Source organism: Chelon labrosus (assembly GCF_963514085.1).
Source record: "Chelon labrosus genome assembly, chromosome: 17".
Classification (NCBI taxonomy): domain Eukaryota; kingdom Metazoa; phylum Chordata; class Actinopteri; order Mugiliformes; family Mugilidae; genus Chelon; species Chelon labrosus.
In genome coordinates this window covers 20,831,266-20,850,661 of record NC_140350.1, presented here as the reverse complement: position 1 = coordinate 20,850,661, position 19,396 = coordinate 20,831,266, and the positions used below count along the sequence as shown (strand labels likewise).

The following is a 19,396-nucleotide window of genomic DNA, read 5'->3' as shown; positions in this document are numbered from 1 at the left end:
AAGTTTCTTCCTGCGATGCTTTTCCTCCACGCTGCATGAAAATACAGTTTAGTTTAGCAAGTTGAACTGAATCTGAAGTTATTTGGCTTGAGTAATGCAAATACTGAAAAGTGACTCACTGTTCCTGCCAAAGGCCACTACAGTCTCTACAGTGTTATGAAACTCCGGTATTGATTTATTTGTTAAACTTGAGGGAAAGTGAGGCTGTGTTGTTTTAATTTACTGGAGTGTCTGCTTGCAATGCTTCATCACCAGATGCACAAGTCTAGCAGATTTAGAGATGCACTCTGGGGTTTAACTCAGACATTAAAACCTAATTTGTCGGCATTTAATCCACTTAATTAGAATTGGCTGTAGGAAGAGCTCAGAAAAACAAAGTTACAGTCAAGAATGTCTGCATGAGGACTGTATGCAAGACAATCCTGTCTTACATACAATCCTCTCTCTGAGAAATGTTATTCAGAAAGACAAAGCAAAATTTTAATCGAACATCCGATTATGGAATAGGATGGGTGAGATTTTTTAAGAAAAATAAGTAAATCACTGGTTATATTAACAAAGTTTTATTCAAACGTATGTATTTAAGCACTTTATATTTCTAATTCAATACATTTAAGAGGGAAACACTGTGCATTTGTGCTACTACATGAATCTGGAGCAAAAGATCTGCACTCTAAAAGCTGATTTGTAACCTTTTTTAGATGGAAAAACGTCATAATGGTGCAGCCTGCTGTGTTTAAACACTAACATTAGTCTTCCTGTGTTGCTCGGAGAGAGAAATTGCTGATTTCAATGTATATTTTTGAGATTAGAAGGCACAGATTTGGTTAAATACTCCTCATGAGTCCAAAAATTCAACCCTAAAACCAAAATAACACAATATTTGAGTCCTAGACAATTTAATGCTGTGATTACTTACACAAATTAATACTTATGAGCTAGAATACGATGCATTATTAGAGAATACAACTTTCTGTGAGTTTATAAAACACATAAAAAATGGCCTAATCATTTTATTACAACTTTAAATTTACATTTTACGTCTGGATAACTATAATAACTAACCACATTAATAAAATAAAAGGTAATATTAGTATAACATTACCTTTAATACTTGAACTTGAACTTCAAGGCTGTATTTCTAGGTATATTTAAATAAATATATATTTCTTTCGACAGTAGATTTTTAATTAAACAGAAAAGATCACACAATAGAGGAACGGTCAAGCTGGTATTGTTTCTACTCGGACGTTTTTGCATGTGAACACACAGATTTCCGGAAGTGGACGCGGAAATGTGTACGTCGTTGTTTTTATCCCCCCGTTTTCACCATGAAGGAAGCGAACATGGCTCTCCCTGTGAGTATGGGGGCTCTGCTACAGGCGGACCCCCTGGAGGACGCTGCTTACCGGGACGACGGCCTGTGCGTTGTCGGTATCTTCGGTAAAAGCAACATGCAGCCCGGACCGCTGAAGGACTCCCTCATCAACACCCTGGCCGACAAACACCTCTTCTCGCTGTTCGACGGACCGGACGACGCCGCCGCGGACGGCCACATCCAGGCTTTCTACCACCAGGAGAACCGGGCGCTGTACCTGGTCCTCTCCTCCGTGTGCGACAGCGGGCAGCTGCTGCGGGCCTGCCAGTCTCTGAACGCCGCCGACGGCCACTCGGACGCCCACGAGTTCTGGAAGGGCCTGGAGAGACAGCACTGCCTCCACCTGCTCTACATGTTCTCCGTGTGCCACGTCCTGCTCCTCGTACACCCCAACCAGACCTTCGACGTGACCTACGACCGGCTCTTCAGGGCCCTGGACGCCCTGCGGCAGAAGGTCCTGCCTCTGATCCGGGCTGCCATCAAGGACTGCCCGGTGTCCAAGGAGTGGAAGCTGAACTGTCGGCCCTGCCCTCCCCGACTCCTCTTTATCTTCCAGATGAACGGTTCTCTGAAGGTCTGATCTTTAATCATCTTATATCTATATTTAAACATTTTTTTCTGCAGATTAGACGAATTTAAAGTGCTTAAACACGTGGCTAATAAGTTTAAAGTTAAACTAAAATCCATTTAAATCTCTCTGAAGTCTGAGTTTAATCAGATCTTTAATCATTTTGCATATAAAGCAAAGTTTAAGCAGGTGATTAATACACTTAAACTGTTAAAATGAAATCCATGAAACTTAATGAGTTTAATTTTAAGAGTTTTTCTTTAGAAAATCATATCGAAACCCATATCTCATATGCAACCCCTGACGGATCTTATCACAGTCCTAAAAACGTCTTTATCAAATTAAACATCTCTTTTCTTTGTTGTTCTTTAAGGTCTCTGGAAACGGCTCAGAGTCTGGAGGAAACCCTGACAAACCCAAGAGGCACTCTCCCCGGCGGAGGCTGCAACACGCCCTGGAGGACCAGATTTATCGCATCTTCCGTAAAAGCCGAGTCCTGACCAACCAGAGCAGCAACTGTTTGTTCACGGTGCCCGCCAACCAGGCGTTTGTGTACGTGATACCTGCCACAGACGAGGACCCTGTGGGCTCTTTGCTGGGCCAGCTGCGCTCCAACTGCATTGTGTCTGAGCAGGAGTCCACGCCGACGGTGTCGGGGCCGAGGCGCTACCAGCAGATGAGACGTTCGGCTCGGCAGCTCAGCTTCGGCGGAGACTCGAGCGGCTTGTCGATGTGCGGTCAGCTGGTGGACTTCAGCTTGAAGGAGTTCCTCTGGCAGCACGTGGATCTGGTGCTGACCAAGAAGGGCTTCGACGACAGCGTCGGCCGCAACCCGCAGCCTTCGCACTTTGAGCTGCCAACCTACACAAAATGGGTCCAGGTTGCCTCCAAACTCCACCAAGTCCTCATTAGCAACACAGATGAAGAACTAGCCGAGCTGGCCACAAAGGTCCAAAGCCAGGTGAAGGTTTTGGAAGGTTTTCTTGATGCGGACACAAAGTTTTCTGAGAACAGGTGCCAGAAGGCTCTGCCGCTGGCTCACAGCGCTTACCAGTCCAACCTCCCCCATAACTACACCACCACGGTGCACAAAAACCAGCTGGCGCAAGCTCTGCGGGTGTACAGCCAGCACGCCCGAGGAGTGGCTTTCCAGCGCTACGCACTGCAGCTTCACGAGGACTGCTACAAATTCTGGAGCAACGGCCACCAGCTGTGTGAGGAGAGAAGCCTGACTGACCAGCACTGTGTTCACAAGTTCCACCTCCTGCCTCAGCCAGGTGAACGATTTACTCTCCTGTGCTTCACTGAGTCAGAGTCAGGTGTAAAATACAACAAATATCTGCACACTGGAAAATTCCTGTATAAACTAGTGATAATCTGTTCTGTAAATTGTAGATTCAAGCATCAAATCATGTAGTTTGAGAAACAGGAAGCCCTAAGACGTTAAACGATGACGTGCAAATCGGTTAATCTGCTCTTAACTTTTATTTCTGTAGGAGAGAAGCCGGACGTGGATCGTAACCCACCCATCCTGAACCACAACAGCAGGGGGCGCTCCACCAGCTCCTGTAACTGTGGCAGGAAACAAGCTCCTCGTGAGGATCCCTTTGACATCCAGGCAGCCAATTATGACTTCTACCAGGTGAGTCTCACTGATCCCGTCAAATATCAGATCTGCAGCAGTGATGGTGATAATCAGACACATCCTGCTGCCCAGCCTGTAGCTGGTTTAGATGCTAGGCTCATGTGAGAGGGTGTTTCTGTACTGCTGGTCACCTGTCAGTGAAAATAAAAAGTTAGAGTACAGATGAGAGCATAAGACAAAGTTAATTAAGCATAATTAAAGCAAAAAAAAAAAAAAACTAATTAAGGTTAAACCAGGTAAAGGTTAAAAGTAAGTTTTAAGTAAAGATTTAAAGGAGATCACAGCTGACCTGATTACCTCGGGCCCTAACTGCGAACGCGACGTCCCCTGTTGTTTTCAGACCTGAGGAATCTGATTCACTTCATTACTATGAGCTACCTTTACCACATTGTTGATTTAAAAATAGCTAGATATTTACAGATAAACAATATCTGAAGCACAACATGTTGCCCTAATATATTATTTCTTTTACATCTTTGTTACACATGTTCTTAATTTTCTTTTTTATACGTATAATATATAAATAGATGCTGGAGGAGAAGTGCTGCGCGAAGCTGGAGAGGATCGACTTTCCAGTGTTCCAGCCCAGCACTCCTGACCCGGCCCCGGCCTCCAACCAGGCTCAGCGTCTCCCAAGTGAGGCCTCAGGATCTGGTGAGACAGAGAGGTTAAAGGAGCCGAGCACTGCTCAGAGTCATACCCCAGGAGACACCAGCCTCAGCCTGGCTCTCAGTCTAGGCCAGTCCACAGACAGCCTGGGGCCCTACGCAGACGGAGACGGACCTGATGCCCAAGTCCAGCCAAAGAGGCCGAGCCTCATTGATCGCCAGCCCTCCACTGTGGAGTACCTTCCTGGCATGATGCACTCTGGTTGCTCCAAAGGCCTCCTCCCTAAGTTTTCCAGCTGGTCGCTGGTCAAACTGGGGCCAGCAAAGTCATACAACTGCCACACCGGCCTGGAGCAGCCGGGCTTCCTACCCGGCTCCTCCTTCCTCTTACCGTGGGACTTGGTGATTCGATCTCGCTCCGAGGATGATGCAGGACTGATGGAGCCGCTGGATGGAGGCACCTCCTCGTGGCCTGCCCCCAACAAGACCCTGGTTGGAAAGCGGGGGAGCACTGGAGGCCTCGGCAGGAGTCGCAGGAGGGACGACATGGCTCGGGTGTTTGTGGGCTTTGAGTATGAAGACAGCAGGGGGAGACGCTTCATCAGCTGCGGGCCTGATAAAATAGTCAAGGTGCTGGGGCCAGGGGGCGCCAAAGATCCCGCCACCAGGGTCCTAAACACAGACATGCCACTGTACATCCCGTCTCCTTCTCAAGGCCGCGGCTTGAAGCCCCACTTCGCCCAGCTGACTCGTCTTTTTATTGTAGTTCCTGACGCCCCGCTGGAAGTGACCCTCAACCCACAGGTAAACTACTGAAGATGATTCCGCTCCACCTCCACTCAGGACTAGTGACCATCTTAACAATTTGTTAATTTACTTAGTTAAAGAATTCATAGGTTGGCTTTAATTTACAGGACATACAAAGTCTAAGGTGTAATTTCTTATTTCTCCTTTTGTCCAAAGACCTTTTGTACAAATTTGACAAAATATACGAATGTTGTATTAATGCTCTTTTTCTTACTTTCTTGCGTGCGTTTCCAGGTGCAGCCCGGTCCCCCTCCCTGTCCCGTCTTCCATCCAGAGCGGACGGATCTAGTGTTGCCTCCCGACAGCCTCTGGGTGCTGCGGTTCCCTTATTCCTACGCCACAGAGCGAGGCCCCTGTTACCCCCCCAAAGAGAACCAGCCGCTCAACAACTACAAGGTGCTGCGAGGCATCCTGAAGGCCACCACTGCGAACCCTCCTCCACAATGAACTTAGATCTTTTCCTTCTGGACTCCTATTTATTTACACCTCCGTGTTTTAGGTTGAAAACGAACTGTGTATCGGAGAAGAGGGTTTTGACGATCTGATGAGATTTAGTTCACAATTAAAACAAGTTAAATGGACACTAAGTGGAAGAACCCATTCTGTAGAGCAGTGAAAGCATCAGTAAGACACTTGAAGGTGACATGGACACCGTGACCTCTACTGGCTGTTAGCAGAGCTGTTTCTCCAACAAGGAGCACAGACTATTTTCACATACAGGTGTTCGTAATTGTTATGTTGAAGCACAAAAGAGGCTTTTAATGACTCCATTTCTTTGCCCCTGCTTCTAATTAAGTTCTTCTGTCATTGTTTTGCCCCCCGCTCAGAGGGCAGTGCTCTTTTAAGGTTCAGGAGCTCGTGGTGCAACATTAAATGCAACTAGTCAACATCTTCAAAACTGCAAACTGTGTAGAATGTGGCCGGCAAAAATTGGGAATCAGCAGCCCAAGAGATTTTACAATCGATGTCCATTTGCAGAAATTGCACGTTCAGTACTTCAGCCGACTTATTTGCTTAAGCTTCTTGTAGCTTTCTTCCTTCAGAGGAAATCTAAATCACAAGTTGCTGGAAACACCTTTCCCCCCCAGGGAATTCCTCGGAAGCTAATTCTTAAGAGATTAAACTTCAGGGAAAAACACCTTCAGTCAGTCAGCGGCATGTTTATTGATGTCTGCTTGGCCCGTCTGGCGAGTTAAGGCCAGACACCCACAGTAAACACCCACAATGTGCTAAATCCAGGTTATACACAGATGCACTTGTTCAACAACCGTGCGTGTTTTGGTTTCGGCCAAGTTTGTTACATCAGCTGGAAACTGGCTGTGGCGTTTATGACCAACAATTAAAACTTTATAATCATGATCATTTAGCTTAATTTCTGATTGAACTTTGTCTGGCGATAAACGAGTACCTGCCCCAGAACACTTTGCACACAATTTATTGTGTAACTAAACAAAGATCAGCAGCAGTGAGGTGGACATTAAAGCAGCAACTTCATCACTAATACAGACGGATTCTTAGATGTAATGCACCGTGAACTAGTCTGGAACATGCTCTTCTTTTTCTGTAAATAAAAATAACCTGGTCAGTCGTTATTTGTTAAGTGCTGTGTTTTCTACATGACAAAATAAAAGTTCAAGTATCACTTTTTGTCCACTAGATGGAGTTTCTCTTTTATATTTCTACAAAATTATATATTCCTGTATTCAGCAAGCATCTCAGAAATCAGGTTAATGGTATTCATGTGAAATTTATGACTACAAACTATTTATCTCAGTGAAAATGTAGGACATCGAACAGAAAGCAGAAAGTATGTTTTTTTTCTTTTTGTCCTTAATTTCAAACTGGATTTTGTGAAGAACAACTTTGAAGAAACAAGGAAATGTTCTCAGACCTTAGCAGCACACACACACACACTTACACATTTACACACCTACCTAGCTGTCAGGAATGTGGAAAATAACAATGAGGTTAATGACAAAGCTGAAGCGAGCGATCCAAGGTCATAAAGATCTTAAAGGAACATTGAACACGTGCTGTAACGGTTACAACATGTTCAGCCGACACTTCAGCTTCAATCAGGACGTCTGTTTATATCCCTGTTATCTCCTCCTTTAAATTCATTCTAATAAACATATTTTGTGACACACTTTGGCCGACACTGAAGCTCCTTTCACTCATGACACCTACTCCTTTTTTATATGTTTATACCATTGACTGTATACTAGGTTTATACACATTTCCTGACACTAAGGAGGTCACTGCAAATCCATTCAGTGCTTGAATCATTGACTCTAAAACAACTTGCTCCTCTAAATGCTTGGTGGAATTGGACTGAACTGGTCTGGTTGTTTATTTGCCGTTGCTTCGCTCCACTAGTGAAAATAAATGTATTCTAGTCTTAACAATGAGAGATATTTTCATTGTGGAGGCTGTGGTTTGTAGTAGCAAGTTGCTGGAGATGTTCTACCAGACTGTTGTTGTGAGTGCCCTGTACTTTGCTGTGGTTTGTTGGGGGAGCAGCACCAACAAAAAGGACATAAGTAGGATCGACAAATTGATCCGAAAGGCTGGTCATGTGATTGGCAGTAAGTTGGAGACGTTTGTCTCAGTGAGGGACAGGAGGACACTGGACAAACTGCTCTCTATCATGGACAATCCGTCACATCCACTACACCAGACAATAGAGGGGCAGCGGAGCTCATTCTCCAACAGACTGATCCAGCTCCGCTCCCACACTGAACGCTACAGGACTACTTTCATACCATTCTCTGTCCAGTTGTACAACAACTCACCTTTCTGTGACAGATAACTCATTGTTATTAATGTTAATGGACACTACTGCACCTTACACCTTACCCTGTATATATAATTTATATTTATATTCTTCCATTTCTTGTACATTTGTTCATATTCTAATTTGATAATTTGTTCATTTTGGCTTATACTATTTCTATTTTATGTTACTAGATCTTATTCTACTTATTTTTTATTTCTATTTTATTTAATTTAATCTTTTCTTTTTATCTGAGGTTCTTAAGAGTGTGTTTTTTATGGACAACTAAGCTACTGTAACCAAGCAATTTCCCTTGTGGATCAATAAAGTTTATCTAAGTCTAAGTCTAGCCTACTACTGAATTTTATTGTGTTTCTATTATTTTGGCAACCCCATTTAATCAGTGAGTTAGACTAAATAACAAACACTTTTAATGTTTAATTCAATCCAGTTTAACAGCACCACAAAGTACATGCCCTAAAATGACCAAACAGTTTAATTACTACCTTTCTGACGCAGTTTCAACGTGAACTTCTGTAGGCTATTTGCGCGGGAAAAGAGTGGGACATTTGTGCTCTTGCTAGCAGACTACACTTGTCTCTTTGTCAGAACTCATTTAAATAAATATATAATGTGATATACTGTGGGGTTTTTTCCTTCACGTATACAAACTTTTCACAAGCTAGTAGTTCAAACCTGTTTTCTGTCTTTGCGCTAAGCTAGGCTAACACAAGAGCTAGCAAGACATTTGTGTTCTTGTTAGCAGACCACATGAATTGTGGCTGTTTGTCAGAAAGCATTAAATAACAAATACAATGTGCTATTAATATGTTTTTTATTATTATTATTTCACTTTGATAAACTTTTTACAGGCCAGTAGTTCTAACCTTTTTTCAGTCTTTGGTCTAACAGCTAACACATAGGATAGCCTAGCTTAACAGGAACAGAGCTAGCAGGACATTTGTGTTCTTGCTAGCAGACTTACATGTCTCTTTGTCAGAAATCATTTAAATAATATATAATGTGATATACTGTGGTATTAATATTTTTTTTCTTCACTTCTATAAACATTTCACAAGCTAGTTGTTTTAACCTGTTTTCTGTTTTTGCGCTAAGATAGGCTAACACACAAGAATAGCCTAGCTTAACAGGAACAGAGCTAGCAGGACATTTGTGTTCTTGCTAGCAGACTTACATGTGTCTCTTTGTCAGAAATCATTTAAATAATATATAATGTGATATACTGTGGTATTAATATGTTTTTTTTTTCTTCACTTCTATAAACATTTCACAAGCTAGTTGTTTTAACCTGTTTTCTGTTTTTGCGCTAAGATAGGCTAACACACAAGAATAGCCTAGCTTAACAGGAAGAGAGCTAGCAGGACATTTGTGTTCTTGCTAGCAGACCACATCAATTGTGGCTGTTTGTCAGAATGCATTAAATAACAAATATAATGTGTTATTAATGTGTTTTTGTTTTTTTTAATTTCACTTTAAACTTTTTACAGGCTAGTGGTTCTAACCTTTTTTCAGTCTTTGCTCTAATGGCTAACAGAAACAGAGCCAGCAGGACATTTGTGTTCTTGCTAGCAGCTACATGTTGGTGTTTGTCAGAAAAAAATTAAATAAATATATAATGTGTTTGCATTAAGCCAGGCTAACACACAAGGACAGACTTTGGAGGGTGCAGATTCAACGCAGAGTTTTGGATAAAAAATAAATAAATCTATGATGACTACAAGAGACCAATCCATCATGGTCGTACCTAGGTATTCATTTATCAGACACTCTTTCTCTTTCTGCAGATTAGTGCTTGGTTTTCTTGTTTTTATTTTTCAATCTTGAGACTCACTCCACAAGCGGTGCATATGAAGGTGAGTTTGAAGGTCAAAAGGTGATAGAGCTCTTTAAATTTGATAAACTACACTTTAATCCCTTTCAATACTTTATATTTTTCTCCTGATTCAACTACTATCAGTAATTTTAGTTCTTTAATATTTGATATATTTTAAATATTGTTAGCCTTCTCCAGATCCAGTTACAAGTTGGTGAAACTATTATTTGTAGCAACACCAAGCGTTCATAAAACCCTTCAGAGAACTACTGGAAGCTGTAAATGTGGGCGTGTGTGTAAATCAACAACAATCATAAAAGGAGCACAACAAACTTAAGTGTACAGAGGTGTTGTTCCCACCTGTGGACAGGTAGAGGACGTGACGGCTGGAGGTGGGGGGATAAAAGCCAACTCACATGTAGATCCACGTTTACAGCCCGGCTTTGTCTCATCTCCGTTCCAGCCTCTGAATACCACTGTGCCAAAGTTCAGAGCTCACAACTTGGGACAATAGGAGAAAGGAGACACTGAACTAGATATTCTCAGGCAGCTTCGTCTTACAGATTATTTGTGACCCAGCGGCGAGTGAAGACAATCTACTCAACAAAGCAGTGCAGCAGGATGTGAGTATAATACAGATTTATTAAGCAGTCAATGATTAAAGCTGTTCACGGACTCCTGCAATGGTTTACTATGAGGTTAACTTTCAACATTGTCACAAGTAAAACTGCTATTTTATATCACCATATGACTATTACGGTGACTATACACAAAACTGTAATATTTTGCATTGAAATCTCTGCAATACTCACAAATCTTGACTAACTTTAAAGGAAATAATACAAAAATGGGATGTTTTATAGGTATACATTTTTATCATATCTGTACAATAGATAGTTTTGACATAAACTAGTTTATTGAGGTATATTTCCTCTGCCCAAGGAAATCAGGTCAGCTGATTCTGTGATCTCTTACAAATCTCTACTTTAAATTTACTTTCATCGCCGACCCTTTAATGGTTTTGTTTGAGGGAATGATAGAGTTTAAAAGCTTTTTCAGACCGTAAGATTGCACAAAATGCCACAACACTACAAATGTTACTGTGCAACAGTAACGTCTGATGCATATCTATACACCGCTGTATGAAGAAGTAGTCGGAGAGGGCTCCACCCGGATTAGCTTTCAACTTTTCAACACTTCCCTGACAATTGATAAATGTTTGACTCCTAACATAATATCTACTGAATAAGAATAATTCCTTAGTTGACTGACTATTTCAACTCTGCCTGGATTTTCCATTTTGGTTATTTAATCCGCAACAAAGCTTTGAATTTCAAAGTGTTATAGAGGCTATATCTCTTTTAATTGTAGTGTAAAAGTAAAAGTACAAAACTTTTAACTGAATTAGAATCAGGGCGTACATGTTATGGACAGAACCAGTTTTCTTTGGAATTGATTTTATTTGTAGTAAGTCTGCAACACAACTCTGAGTTGTGTGGGTTATCCAGAGTAACCATGGCAGGTAAGTCGAGCACCTCCCATTAAACTCCCCCTGCCCTCATTGTACTGGAGAAGAGACAGAAATCTGAGAGAAAGACCGAGACAATAACACCAAAAATATCTGCAAGCCTGGAAATCTTGCTACTGTGACTACTTAACTATTTAAAATACTTCAAACAGATGTTTACTTTATTCCAACTGCTAGAAATATAAACATCATATATGGTTAATATTTGTAATTTATCCCTGTTAAATCACATTTATGAATAATAATAAGTGTTAAGTGGTTGCTGACTTTGGTTCAGCAAATGTGTTTTGATGGCGAGATATTAATCATATCTTTTTTTGTATCTTTTGTCAGCTCGTCTACTGGTAATGCCAAACTAAAACCTCAGAAGTCTGACAGTTTTAATTTAACCAGAGCAACATGATCATCAAGAAGGCAGAGACCCGGCGAAGGATTGTGACCAAGGACGGCCACAACAACGTGAGGATTGACAATGTGGAGGGCATGGTGAAGCTGTACCTGCACGACCTCTGGACCACTGTGGTGGACATGAAGTGGCGCTACAAACTGACTCTGTTTGCCTCCACCTTCGTCATGACCTGGTTCATCTTCGGAGTCATCTTTTACTTCATCGGCATGGGCAACGGAGACTTAGATGCTGGTCTGAACCCCAACCACACACTCTGTGTGATGAACGTTCAGACGCTCACCGGAGCCTTCCTGTTCTCTCTGGAATCGCAGACCACCATCGGTTATGGCTTTCGTTATATCTCTGAGGAATGTCCTCTGGCTATCTTCACTCTGGTGGCTCAGCTCGTCATCACTGGCCTGGCTGAGATCTTTGTCACCGGAGCCTTTCTAGCCAAACTGGCGAGGCCCAAGAAAAGAGCGGAGACCATCAAGTTCAGCCAGTCGGCAGTGATCTGTTGGCACAAAGGCAAGCTGTGTCTGATGGTGAGAGTGGCCAACATGAGGAAGAGCCTTTTGATCCAGTGTCAGCTAACTGGAAAGCTCCTTCAGTCAAATGTGACGGAGGAAGGCGAGAAGACACAAGTCCACCAGAGCTCTGTGGACTTCTACATGGACTCCAGTGCAGAGTGCCCTTTCCTCATCCTCCCGCTCACCTTCTACCACGTTCTGGACGAGCACAGTCCCCTGGCGGGACTCACCGCGGACAACCTGCTAAATCGTGAGTTTGAGCTGGTCGTCACCCTCAATGCCACCATGGAGTCGACGGCGGCCACGTGTCAGAGCCGCACCTCCTACGTCCCTCAGGAGATCCTGTGGGGGTGCGAGTTCAAGCCGGTGTTGTTCAGCACCACTCGCGGCCGCTTTGTGGCAGATTTCAACTTCTTTGACAAGGTACAAGTGAGCAACGAAGCAGCTTCTCTCTGCAACAACAGAGAGAAGCTGAAACTGGAGGAGGACTATAAGAGGGACTAGAGGATACTTGCACTAAAGTGATTCGGTCCCGTTTTTCATAAGAATACTTCAAAACCTGACAAATATTCAACACATTTTATTTATTAAATTTAATCAGTCATTTGTTAGTATATGGAAATTGAAGTCTTACGTTAGTCAAATATACCAGAGTGCTCTGTATTGAAAAGACTGTTTGCTTTTTTGTTGTCTGGGTTTTAGTAAAAGGGTTTTGGCCTTTTTATACTTAGTAATTAAATACATCTTTTTTAGATTCAGTGTTTATTGAGACTGATGTATAGTTTATTGTTTAAATAAATTGCTAAAGGGGAGTTATTATTGCAGTTTTTGAGAGTTAGATGGTTGATGCTATGTTTACATCTGCTGGTTAGCTTAGCTTTACACAAAGACTGGAAACAGAGGAAAACAACTAGCTTTGTTTAAAGGCAAAAAAAAACCCAAAACACACCAAAATGTTGTTGTATAATTGTATATTCTGAGCCAATTCCATATTGTAAAAACAACAGTTTGTGGTTTGTGGGCAAATTTGGGCAGAGAAAGATGTTTAGCCTAGCTTAACACGAAAAGAGCTAGCAGGACATTTGTGGTCTTGCTGGCAGTCAGTTTGCTTTCTGTGTGTTATAAACATTAAAATAACAAATAACAAATATATGTTTTATTATATGACAAATGCTTTTAACTTTAACTTTTAGCAGCTCTAATCTGTTTTCAGTAATTGCGCTAAGCTAGGCTAACCCATTAGCATTATACGTCTGTTCTAAACTAGATGAAACTTCAGTTTGCTTTCTTTGTGTTATAAACATTAAAATGACAAATATATTTTTTATTATATGACAAATGCTTTTAACTTTTATAAACTTTTAGCAGCTCTAATCTGTTTTCAGTAATTGCGCTGAGCTAGGCTAATCCATTAGCATTATACGTCTGTTCTAAACGAGATGAAACTGATGTGAAGCATTTTATCCCCCCAAAAAAGCAAAACAGCCTGTGCCTTTTCACATTATTATGGAATCTATGTGAGTATAAAGTGCTTATTACACAGCTACAGGTCAGGTGCTGATGTCCACTGTTACTGAATTTGGATGGCTAACACTTTGTATGCGATATTATTCCTAGAAAAGAAATGTAAAGCTTTGCACGTTGTGTTTTATGACAGACATATATCTAGATTATGATGGTATACAGTAATATTACATTGAACATGGGGATGGAGGCAAACAAATGTATATTTTGTAAATAAATGTTTCCTTATTGCGTAAATATGAAAGTGTTATGTGTACTTTTTGTGGATGGAGAAAATCCCCAGTGCATGAAGGGATAGCTTTGAGACAACATTGACCCTATAATACCATAAATGAATACAATTTTCATGCATTTAACGAGCTTCATATCTTCAAAGGTAAGTAAATAGTTATTTTCACATAAATCCGTTTTATTCAAAAATACTTCTGGTGCTTTGAGTGCATTTTGCTGATGATTCTGTCAGTGAACATTTCCACCATTGTAGAGGAATCGGCGTGTATGGGCTGAAATATAACTTAGACGGACGACCAGCAGCTGTACGGTCTGAGTTGTTGTTATCTGTCAGCTTTTATTGTGGCAACACTGAGAAGCAGCCAGAAAGATCGAGATGGCCTTTGACAATTGTATTGGGTCCAAACAATCTGTCAGTCCACAGCAGCTGATGTTTTACTGTCAGAGATAAAGACGTAACTCTTTGATCTACAGTTTATTTGTTGGCCAGTTCACAAGCTTATTAACTTCCCGTAGATCAAATCCGGTGGCTGCCATCCTGAGATTTTATAGCTTATATAATCATAACGTGATTTCCACCAGTGAGTTAATTACCTATGCGAGTCATATTTTAAAAATATTCATTTACATGCAAACTTAATGCAACATCCTTTCCTATTCAGAATGTGGAAAACTCTGTCTGAAAATGTCTCAAAGGACATTTTGACCTCTAAATGTCTTCACTGTTCAATGACTTGCAGAAAACAGATAAAAAAAAAAAGAACATTCAAGTGCTATTATGCAATGTGTGACTAGTTTTATGACCTGTGGAGTAAAAATATTCCATTACATGATGTTTATACAAAATGTATTAATTATCAATGAAATGCACTTAATGCTGTGTGAACTCTATGGCAGCAATCAGCAATACCTGCTGATAACCAGACCTGGATAATGGTGTGACACCTTATAACCCCCTATTTTATCAAATGAATCAGCGAAGTTATTATTATAATAATATATTATATTATAATATTTATTATCTAGACCTTTGTCACAGTTGTAGTTCCAAAGTTATTATGTCATTTATACCTTTGTCACACTTCCAGATAAATTACTTATCAGTTAAGCTTCAGTTTTACTGTGCATCTTATTTTTGAGGTTTTTCCATATGTGGAAAAAAAACTAATTAGTAAAGCAACTGCAGCCCTAAAATAAAGTAAAAAAATAAAATAAAATAAAATAACTGTGTGTACTTAAACTAAATAAATTCAGTTAGTTTTCCTTCATTGGTTGTCGTGTGAGGATACGTAAAACTCAGAATTTCGAAATTCCACTTTTACTTTGAAAGTTATTAAACCGGAAGAACGTGTCGGGATAACGGTTGAAGATTTTATTGTGAAGTGGTCGACCGGATATCGTGTTGTTGTCACTAGCGTACGCAGCTCAAGCTAAGCTAACACATATAAAACTCTACTCTACTTGTGTGCACGGGCTGCATGAACCAGGAGGAGCGATAAATAATCTATTAGCACATTTATCTGTTGTGTCAAATAGTCAGACATGAGTGTCACTTTGGATATACGACTAAAAAGAGCGAACAAAGTGTATCGAGAAGGGGTAAGTAGCTACCTTTAGCCACAGTCAGCTAGCAAACGGTGTGTTTAGCGCGGTCAGCTAATGTTGACGTTAACCTTTCTGTCTGCATTTATAACGTAACTGACGCTAAATCAGTGCATGAGCTAGCGTGTTAGTTAGCCTGCTAGCGTGTTAGTTAGCCTGCTAGCTAGGAGGAGTTGCTGTCACATGACCAGCAGCTGATCTAACCTTTCAAATTCTGTGCCAGTGAATCAACTACAGGGAAAAATAACAGTACTACTACTAATATACTGCTACTACTACTACTAATAGTAATAATAATAATAATAATAACTCTATAAATGATACTACCTACCTGTTACTACCAGTAGAGTGGCTAACCCTGTTGCTACTTCTACTACTTGAACTCTTACTTGAGTTCAGTTTGTTCCAGCCCACATGTGTCAACAGCACCATTGATAAGGGCATCAAAAACACACAGGAGCATTCTGGGTGTAATGCTATACACCAATCAGCCATAACATTATGACCACTAACTTCGCAGGTGAAGTAAAAAAAACAAAACAAAACAAAACAAAACTAAACACTGACCAGCAGGTGAGATGTACTCAGCTGATGAATGTGGTCCTTCTGTAGCTCATATTACTGAAAAGGTCAGAGCATGGGCTGTGGAGACCAGTCAGGTTGTCCATGCTGACCCCTGTCCACTCCTGAAAGGTCCAACAAAAGACAGACTTATAAAGGGTCTTATTTCATAAAAGACAAGGCCACGGATGAGACACAGTGAACTTATGCAGCCAAGAAGTGGCGTCTTCTTAGGCCTTTCCAGCCATGACCTTTTATCCACACCTCAGGTGTAGCAGATTAGGACGAGTAAGCCTATTAATCCACCAAAAAAACACACGCAGGAGTTTGCATGTTCTCCCTGTGTCTGCGTGGGTTCTCTCCAGGTACTCCAGCTTCCTCCCACCGTCCAAAGACATGCTGGTTAGGTTAATTAGTGATTCTAAATTAGCCGTAGGTGTGAGTGTGAATGGTTGTCTGTGTCTCTGTGTTAGCCCTGTGATGGACTGGAGACCTGTCCAGGGTGTACCCCGCCTCTCGCCTCATGACATCTGGGATAGGCTCCAGCCTCTCCCCGCGACTCTTCACAGGACAACCGGTTATAGACGATGAATGAATGAATAAAAAACACAGGGACGTAACAGCTGTTGTAAATGGACGTGTGTTTGGTCTGCAACAGTGTTCACGTGGTGGTAAAATCAAAATAACATCCACATAAATGCGGGAGCCAGATTTCCCAGAAGAACTTTACATTGTTATGAGATCATCAGAGTTATTCGCTTCACTGCCATATGTTACTGCCACTTTTGCAACTGTTGCTGCGTCAGTTTCCATAACCTCCTCTGTTACCTGCTGTGTTACTACCACAACTAAGGGCGTTTAGTTTTAATGTCCACTGATCAGTTAAGATAAGAAGCATTTTATTCAAGATGTGATGCATGATATTTTTTTAGACACAAACTCGTTGTCCGTCAACACCAGCGGCTCCACGGCAGACCGTACCTGAGCGAGTGTTGTTTTTGTGCGCAGGAAGTGGTGGCCGGCGTCATCGTGCTGATGTGTAAGGAGGCGCTGCAGCACCACGGCATCTCTCTGAACATGGAGGGACTGGTGAACCTGCAGCTGAGCTCCAAGAGCGTCGGCGTCTTCGAGGCCTTCTACAACTCCGTCAAGGTGAGCCGCGAACCGTCCGGCGTCTTTGTCAGCGCGAGCAGACGCCTTTCCGAATCAGATTCACCGGCAAAAAGACAGAATACGAGAAGCAGACGACAATTAAACAGCAAACAACCCCAGTCAAATTATAATAATTGATAATTAATTTATATTTACAGTGGTTTTTCTTAGGATTATGGAGATGGATGATTTGTACCAAGGGTTTCAACACCCAGTGAGTCTGCTGTGTGACTCAGAAGTGTGTCAAAAAGTGTGTGTTTGTAACTGACAGTGTGTTTTTGTTCGCCGCATTAATATAATCTTGATTATTGATTTGGTCCGTGTATATCTGGATGGTCATCTTTGTGTATATACGTCCAAGGCACCGTCTTAAACCCAAATACGTTCTACTTGCAAAAATATCAGCCAAAACAAATCTTGCCCCACATAATTAATATCTTTTATTTAACATTAATTCATCTTCAACCCTTCTGTGTGCTTTTTCATAATTTCAAACCAGCTAAAAACTTAATTCAGGTGCTTTTAAAGACTAGAAATGTTGACAGTAGTAATCTGAAAACGTAAAGGCGCTCGTATTAATCAGATTGTGACGTGTTGCAGCCCATCCAGCTGATCAGCAGCAACATCGAGGTGGCCAAGGCAGGAAAAATCCCAGGAGGCAAGACCGAGATCCCCTTTGAGTTTCCTCTCCTCACGAAAGGCAACAAGGTGCTGTACGAGACCTACCACGGCGTCTTCGTCAACATTCAGGTGAGGCTGTTCTCAGTCCCAGTGAAGAACTCAAGAGGAGCAGAATCGGGTTGAGTTAAGATGGGGAACTACAATCTTTTGTCTGTTGTCTCCTCAGTACACCCTCCGCTGTGACATGAAGCGCTCCCTGTTGGCCAAAGACCTGAGCAGGAGCTGTGAGTTCATCATTCACAGTCAGGTGAGTGAAACACACCTGGTGTAGTGTGGTCACGTTTATAAGAAAAACTAAAAGGTTCACACAGACTGTAACTGTGTACGGACTACTGCCACCTGCTGGTGTGAGGAGTTATTACCATGAAGGCTCAGAAAGTACAGTATGTACCAGTTGTTGGCTATAATCTTTGTGGCGTATTCAAGAGCAACTTTATGTTACAATCGGCCTAGTTGTCGGTGTTCCTTTGATGCCGGTTTGTTCTGTCTCTACCTTAAATGCCCTTTGGTTCTCGGCCGTAAAGTCTCGTAATCTGGAAGTTATTTCAACGAACGTGTGTAAAATCTGTCGCTGTTTAACTTCCAGCCGCAGAAATCTAAAGTCGTCCCCACTCCCGTCAACTTCACCATCACTCCAGACACTCTGCAGAACATCCGTGAGGTGAGAAAAATGTTTAATACTCTTGATTTAGTTTCGTTTTAAAGCTGCACCGAGAGGACCGACTTCTTATTGTTTGTGTCTTCAGAGGAGTTCGCTGCCAAAGTTTCTGATCAAAGGCCATTTAGACGCCACCAACTGTGTGATCAACCAGCCGCTGACCGGAGAGGTGATGGTGGAGAACTCGGACGTCCCCATCAAGAGCATCGAGCTGCAGCTTGTGCGGGTGGAGACCTGTGGTGAGTTTCACGCCCGCGAGGTGACCGCGTTCGTTCGTAGCTGCAGGTTTTCTGAGTCGTCCGCTGCGTTCAGGTTGCGCTGAAGGTTACGCCAGAGACGCCACGGAGATCCAGAACATCCAGATAGCCGAAGGCGACGTCTGCCACGGCCTCCCCATTCCCATCTACATGGTCTTCCCCCGACTGTTCACCTGCCCCACACTGGAGACCACCAACTTCAAAGTTGGTCAGTGAAACCGTTCTTGAACTACTTTCATTCCTCAACTTAAAGAGAATTTAAAAGTTTATGTTTCTGTCCTGCAGAGTTTGAAGTCAACATCGTCATCGTGCTTCACGACGATCATCTGATCACAGAGAACTTCCCCCTGAAGCTCTCCAGACTCTGAGACAAGTTCACCGGAGGCCTGTGGACTCTCTCGTACAAACACGTGTCCTGTGCGGGCTTGACCTGTTTCCATGGAGATCTGAACTGTCCTCAACAGGCAACAAAGCCGCGGAAAGAAAAGATGCCAACCTAGAAAATCACTCTATCATTAATTACGTGACCAAAAGTGTTTTTAAAGTTATATTTCTGTAAAATAAATGTCACTTTTTTGTCAAACTAAACGTCAGAATTTCTTCTTCTTTTGATTGAATTTTGATGTTTTGCATAATAACGTACGACTGACCTATACTCGAGTCTTATTATA

The 19,396-nt window shown here is 41.9% G+C and overlaps 4 protein-coding genes across 4 annotated transcripts in view; 3 read left to right on the top strand and 1 right to left on the bottom strand.

Annotated features, from left to right (window-relative positions):
* The window catches only part of ppm1e (protein phosphatase, Mg2+/Mn2+ dependent, 1E), a 48,076-nt gene extending 46,598 nt beyond the window's left edge, over positions 1-1,478 (bottom strand). The window contains exon 1 of the mRNA XM_084564234.1: positions 1,410-1,478. The gene's annotated coding sequence lies outside the window, so the exon portion shown is untranslated. The remainder of the gene's footprint in view (positions 1-1,409) is intronic.
* On the top strand, positions 1,297-6,648 carry smg8 (SMG8 nonsense mediated mRNA decay factor). Its single transcript, XM_084564233.1, has 5 exons — positions 1,297-1,952; positions 2,320-3,223; positions 3,443-3,588; positions 4,119-5,003; positions 5,241-6,648. Exons 1-5 carry the CDS (start codon positions 1,332-1,334, stop codon positions 5,451-5,453), a joined length of 2,769 nt encoding a protein of 922 aa, XP_084420359.1. The 5' UTR covers positions 1,297-1,331; the 3' UTR covers positions 5,454-6,648.
* Positions 6,649-11,540: 4,892 nt separating this feature from the next.
* Positions 11,541-12,878, top strand: kcnj15 (potassium inwardly rectifying channel subfamily J member 15; the record flags this gene model as incomplete). The annotated part of the gene is made up of 1 exon (XM_084564061.1): positions 11,541-12,878. The coding sequence occupies one exon, from the start codon at positions 11,541-11,543 to the stop codon at positions 12,561-12,563; it is 1,023 nt and encodes a 340-aa protein (XP_084420187.1). The 3' UTR covers positions 12,564-12,878.
* A 1,988-nt stretch (positions 12,879-14,866) lies between these two features.
* vps26c (VPS26 endosomal protein sorting factor C) lies at positions 14,867-19,322 on the top strand. Its single transcript, XM_084565576.1, has 8 exons — positions 14,867-15,413; positions 16,986-17,129; positions 17,730-17,879; positions 17,977-18,057; positions 18,397-18,471; positions 18,557-18,707; positions 18,781-18,933; positions 19,011-19,322. Exons 1-8 carry the CDS (start codon positions 15,357-15,359, stop codon positions 19,091-19,093), a joined length of 894 nt encoding a protein of 297 aa, XP_084421702.1. The 5' UTR covers positions 14,867-15,356; the 3' UTR covers positions 19,094-19,322.
* Positions 19,323-19,396: the final 74 nt, after the last annotated feature.

Coding starts and splice junctions, on each gene's coding strand:
- smg8 (XM_084564233.1), top strand. CDS start 1,332: ATGAAGGAAGCGAACATGGCTCTCCCTGTGAGTATGGGGGCTCTGCTA. Junction 1,953..2,319: donor AGATGAACGGTTCTCTGAAG/GTCTGATCTTTA, acceptor TTGTTCTTTAAG/GTCTCTGGAAACGGCTCAGA. Junction 3,224..3,442: donor CCACCTCCTGCCTCAGCCAG/GTGAACGATTTA, acceptor TTATTTCTGTAG/GAGAGAAGCCGGACGTGGAT.
- vps26c (XM_084565576.1), top strand. CDS start 15,357: ATGAGTGTCACTTTGGATATACGACTAAAAAGAGCGAACAAAGTGTAT. Junction 17,130..17,729: donor CCTTCTACAACTCCGTCAAG/GTGAGCCGCGAA, acceptor GACGTGTTGCAG/CCCATCCAGCTGATCAGCAG. Junction 18,708..18,780: donor TGTGCGGGTGGAGACCTGTG/GTGAGTTTCACG, acceptor CGCTGCGTTCAG/GTTGCGCTGAAGGTTACGCC.